The sequence below is a fragment of the Cyprinodon variegatus genome, unplaced genomic scaffold (genome assembly GCF_000732505.1).
Source record: "Cyprinodon variegatus isolate N-32 unplaced genomic scaffold, C_variegatus-1.0 Scaffold44, whole genome shotgun sequence".
Taxonomy (NCBI): Eukaryota; Metazoa; Chordata; class Actinopteri; order Cyprinodontiformes; family Cyprinodontidae; genus Cyprinodon; species Cyprinodon variegatus.
This window is the reverse complement of record NW_015150497.1, coordinates 1,493,682-1,499,245: the sequence shown is the minus strand read 5'-3', so window position 1 is coordinate 1,499,245 and position 5,564 is coordinate 1,493,682. Positions and strand designations below refer to the sequence as shown.

The following is a 5,564-nucleotide window of genomic DNA, read 5'->3' as shown; positions in this document are numbered from 1 at the left end:
ACCCTTTGAGACTGCTGCCCTCTACTGGTGCGTTGGCCTATTGTTTCTATTGCGCATGCATGATATTTTCCTTTTAATTTAAAACATGATTAAAATATACTTCTTTATTTATTTATTTATTTATTTATTTATTTCAAACATCAAATAATATTATTTGCATGTTCATTATAAGGCATAATTAAATGCAAGTTTAAAAAGGAGCAGGATTGAGTAAACACTTTAAAAGTAATTTACAAAAGATTTATTTAAAAATGAATATAATTGTTTTTTTATTTATATGCACAATGTTAGGAAGTAATTAAATTAAATGAATATATGGATTATTTGGGGGGGGGTCACAGGCTGAAATGTTTTGGGACCTCTGCTCTTGAGAATGCTGATCCGTTTTGCCTGTCTCCAACAGTCTTTGGTCCATGTTTTCTTCTTCCCATGACTGATTTTAAAAATTATGTTTTGATAAGTTCTTGAGAATTTAAAGAACCAAATAGACAGGCTTTTTGTGCTGTAAAATTTTTTACATTAGTAGTAAGAAAGGTTTGGTTGAACTTGAGTTACTTACAAATAGACTTGCACAGAACTGGCAAAACCGGAACAGACGCGTTTTGTAGTGTCCTCTTCAAATACATGGAATTAAGAACAAGTTGAGCACAGCATTCTGTAAAAGAAATCGAGCTGCAAACTCATCATCCAAGTGTTTTTAGTGAGGAAGTGGGTTTTAAAAGGCATCATTAGAGATTTGCATTGTTAATGCCTTCCAAGTTTAAATATGGAGATAATTTTATTGTAATATCAGTTTTTGCCTGATGCCCCCAAACCTAGTGTTTGCAGAGACAATATATCATATATGACATCTATGTACGTATATATTTTAGATGGATTTTTTTGTTTGTTTGTTTTGTGTTATTTTTTTTCTCTTTTGCTACCCTTTTTGTTTTAGAAAAGTTATCTTGCACATTGCCAAACCTTTTTTCTTGTCCACATTTTTTGTTCATGACTGTATCATCTTTACTGTACCGTAATTATGTTATTCTTACCTAACTAGATAAGCAGCATCCCTAACCTTTGAAGTTTAAACATGCATGTCTTATGTTGCTGCTATCCACTGCACGGTGAAGCAGTGGTTAGCATTGCTGCTTTGCAGCAAGAAGGTTCTGGGTTCAATTCCAGGCCCAGGGTCTTTCTGCATGGATTTTGCATGTTCTCCCTGTGCATGCTTAGGTTCTCTCCAGGTACTCCGGCTTCCTCCCACAGGCTAAAAAGATGACTCTTAGGTTAATAGGCTTCTCTAAATTCTCCTTAGGTGTGAGTTTGTGCATGAATGGTTGTTTGTCTCTGTGTTGCCCTGCAATGGACTGGCGGCCTGTCCAGGGTGGACCCCGCCTCTTGCCCATTGACAACTGGAGATAGGCACCAGAACCCCTCGCAACCCCAGCAAAGATAAATATGTCGGAAAATGGATGGATGGATGTCTTATGTTACCCTATGCCTCCTGGACTGATGATTGAGGGCTGTGTGACTTATCAAATTTTCTTATCAGTTGTTTTGCAAATAAATTTGTAAGATCGGTCACTTGCACCAGCGCGAGTTGACCCCATCAGCCATGCTGATAAAATTGTGCTTATAGCTGCATCTATATCAGCATGTCATGTTCAATGTGTTGATTTTACAGTACGCCTACACAGCTTGGAAGCGTTAATGCCGATAACAGCCCACCACTAATTTAAATTAGGTTTCACTCTGCTACTTTGCTGTTGTTATAAACATGTGGCAATAAAAGTAAATACACAAATGAATAACTGGAAAATAGGACCAGACCACGTTTTTCTTCACATTTTTATTCGTTATTTTAACAACAGTAGAAAAAGATAACTTTCCAAATGATATCAAATCAAATTTAAGTACATGTATTCTCCTTTAAAAAATACCCCATTCACTCCAGCCTAAATGATTTCAGAATAGAAGTTAGCTCCGCATTGGCCTTTTTTCTCACTGAATTTTAAAGGATATTATGTTTAGTGTCTTTTAGAGGGGTTTTATTAGTTTAAAAAGGTGTTGTTTTTTTTTCTTTGTTTTGTTTTTCTCAAACAGCAAGAATATTTAGCATTGTTAGCTAAACAACTGATGGGTTTACCGAACTTTTATGCTGCCTCACTGGCCAGGAAAAAGGTAGAAGCGCCTGGTGAGAGTGCATCGGTCTTTGGTTGGCATTTGTCTTTTGGTTTCATCAGGAAACTCTTCAAAGCGCTGCATGACCTGCAGAGGTCAATAAAAAAATGGAGATAATGAATAATTGCTTTAGGTGTTTTGTTTATTCCGGTGTTTAAGCAGTGTAAATTCATACTATCTACTTTCATACTAAAACTTTTACCTTTCTGAAAAGTTCATCAATGTCGTCCTGGTGGGAACAGGTCTTGAATACTTCAACAATGTACTGTATCAGGAAGGAACCCAAATCCTCTCTTCTGTAGGAAACAGTGTCTGCAAAAACCCACAGTTATCTTTCAAAGGTTAGGCTAAGTTCTGAAAACAACAAATTTCAGTTAGCAACGCACCAGGAGTGCTGGAGAGGAGGGAAATGAAGTCCTTTTCTTTGTGAACGTATTTGATTGCATCGTCAACAATGTTGCCCAAATTAGCAGGCACTTGTGACACATCATCTGAGACCACCTCAGCTGAAGCACTGTCGCTAACAATCACAGACCCCCCAGAAGCTGGAACAGAAAGGACAAATTAAATCTGGATGAAGTCCAAAGTGGAGCTCCTAACCCAGGTCAGGTAGTAGCTACCTCCTCTGCAGGCCTGGATGATTATGACCTTTGGTTTGTCCCTCAAGGCAGGGCACTCCTGTGGACCCAGGTATTTGTAGATGTCATCAACAGGGAATTCATCTGGCTGTTTCTCACTGTGGTTAACACCAAGGACAAATTCCCGTTTTCCGTGAGACATGATTACCACAAACACACTGTCTGTGTCTCTGAGCTTTCGATGCTCTTTGAAATCCTCCAGAGCTTTCTTCATCCCCTGTAAGGAAATGGAGAAATTTCAAGTCACCACATAATGAGAACATACAAGATATTTATGGATAACATATGTTCTGATTAAACAAACCAGCTTCTACAGAAATGTATATCTTATTATAAAAACTAAAATNGTTATACACAACGCAGAGTACAGATCAAGGCGGCTACATCTGTGCAGTGCTGGGTGTGGTCAACTAAGACGACCATTACGAAACCATCATAGGTTTTGCAGAAATGGAAGGTAAGACGAATTTTCTAGTTGGAAACTTTTCTCTGATTTCTAAGATAGCAGATCCCCAAATCAGGAGGTGTGATAGTTATTACACAAGGATAAGTCTATCCTTGTGTAATAATAGGAGTAAAAAACATGAACAGAAAGCGTAAAACCGCTTAGTGTAGATTGACCCTGAGGTTCTGGTGCCTTTCTGTTGTCAAGTAGTTGTTGAACGGCTGATGTTCCCTGTAAATCAGTCTTAAATTTAAGGTAACGTTTTTTTAAACACTGATTATTTGACTAATAGCAAGTTACTTAGTGTTAAACATATCAAATGTGTTTGCTATTTTACTTTTTTTTTATGCTTTTCCAACTGTAAACGAAACGCCTTTCGGTCACCCTTATTAGGATTTTTTGGCTACGCCTCTACCTCTGTGGTTAAGATCAGTAGATTAGGAGGCTTCACTGATCAGAGCTTTTAAAATATATATATATTTTTTTCTATTTCCAGCTGATACAGTCGAAAGCATCAGGACCGCCTTTGTGGACAAGGCCTCCAAACCACTAATAAAGCAGCTTCTGGATGATCTCCTAAAGGACAAGATCATTAATTATGGGGAGAAGGACGCCATACTGGAGGAGAACAAAACCCGAGCAGACATGGCCCGAGATCTCATTGATGCAGTGTGGAGGAAAGGAAATGAAGCCAGCAGGCTGATGATAACTCACCTTTACCAGAGAGATCCTACTCTCTCTGCTGAGCTGAATCTGTAACACCTCGGAGCAGGTACGTCCCCGACAGAAACACATCTCTTCTCCATAAATCTTGGCGAAAGAACCACATGCAGATGGACAAAAGCATTCTAATCCATAAAGTGACATTGAACATTTCTTATGATGTTTTGCAGCTGCTACGACTCTGGAGGAAAAGTGTCTGTTCGTCCCAGCTGCTGATGCCCTGCAGATTGAAGAGAGCAATATTTGTTTACAAGGAAATGTCATGTTGTTTCAAACCAATATGATCGTGTTGCAACATCTTTCATTTTCCTAATGATTTTAAAATAGACAGACCACATTCTTAAATGAAGTTGTTCAGCTGACTGATACAATGAAAAAAATAAACTAATTTTGGGAAAATATTTTCTTCTTTTTTTTGACTGAACTACATGAGAATTTAAGCCCCTGAGAACTTACACGTGTAAGTACAAAACAACTTTTAAGTAGCTTACATTACAAGTCCTAAACTCATGTTTACCTGCTAGACAAATGTTTAGATAGAATCTAGATGCACCTTTGAAAAGATTTAATGGTTTTCTTGAAATTAACAAATATGTGTAGTTGTGATAAAGGTACATTCACAGTGACCGAGTGACTCCTCGGTCACTGTTTTTGGTTTCAAGTTTTTCTTGGTTTTGAACACACCTGAATTTCTCCTTGTGGGACAAAAAAAACTTCTTTTATTATTTTATTGATTTCATTTTTCTAATTCTGTCAGCTCTAGTTCGAGCCGAAAGAATTAACAAAGACTCCTTGTTATGTGTAAAATGTCTTCATGGACTGCATTTAACCCTGTTTTGTGGCCGTCATGACCCAGATGACAGAAAATTGACAATGGGATAATTTAATCATTGTTTTTATTATTATATAATTATAGTGGTGATTGTTTGCCAGGCCAAACATCCCATTAAAGTTCCAATTAAGCCACTACTAAGGCACTGGGGTCAACGCAGGCAAAAAGAAGTTCCAATGTCCAGTCTTGATGATGGTTCTGGGTGGGTTATTTTCTATTTTCATTTACAATTAAAGAGTACAAACTTTTCTTTTGTCCTACCTCTCTTGCACTGGTAAAAACCATAGGACCCAAACCCAAAATGCCTGCTGGTCCTTTCCTACGCACCACACTTACAGAAAGTGGACTGATCCACATCACTTCCTGTCATACCTCAGAACAAAAATAAATAAGAGAAATAATTTTAAAAAAGATAGAGTCAACAATTATTAACCTCTGTAAATAATACAAAAAAAATATAAATTTAGGAATTGACACAATTCAAATGGATAAAGAAAGAATAAATAGCTCCAACATGAATATTTCCTTTAGTGGGTGATATCTATTTATAAAATCAGGATTAAAATATGACTATAAGGTGCCAAAGGACTTAAGTTACTTTGCAACAATATTTGCAGTATGTGTGTTAGGGTGGGAATCATCTGGATCTCATGGTATTAATGATAACTAGATTCTTTGGGGTTAAAATGTCCAGTCCTCCTTTTATAAGTCCTAGGGTTAAATGACCGTAGGTTATATTTCATTTGTTTTCACATAAATA

The 5,564-nt window shown here is 37.1% G+C and overlaps 1 protein-coding gene across 1 annotated transcript; it reads right to left on the bottom strand.

Annotated features, from left to right (window-relative positions):
- Window positions 1-1,861: 1,861 nt before the first annotated feature.
- On the bottom strand, window positions 1,862-3,227 carry LOC107081897 (caspase-1-like). Its single transcript, XM_015370245.1, has 5 exons — window positions 3,159-3,227; window positions 2,787-3,021; window positions 2,553-2,711; window positions 2,369-2,478; window positions 1,862-2,253 (listed from the first exon to the last, which is right to left on the bottom strand). The coding sequence occupies exons 1-5, from the start codon at window positions 3,225-3,227 to the stop codon at window positions 2,149-2,151; spliced, it is 678 nt and encodes a 225-aa protein (XP_015225731.1). The 3' UTR covers window positions 1,862-2,148.
- Window positions 3,228-5,564: the final 2,337 nt, after the last annotated feature.

Coding starts and splice junctions, on each gene's coding strand:
- LOC107081897 (XM_015370245.1), bottom strand. CDS start 3,227: ATGGTCGTCTTAGTTGACCACACCCAGCACTGCACAGATGTAGCCGCC. Junction 2,712..2,786: donor CATCCAGGCCTGCAGAGGAG/GTAGCTACTACC, acceptor TTTCTGTTCCAG/CTTCTGGGGGGTCTGTGATT. Junction 2,254..2,368: donor TTGATGAACTTTTCAGAAAG/GTAAAAGTTTTA, acceptor TGACCTCTGCAG/GTCATGCAGCGCTTTGAAGA.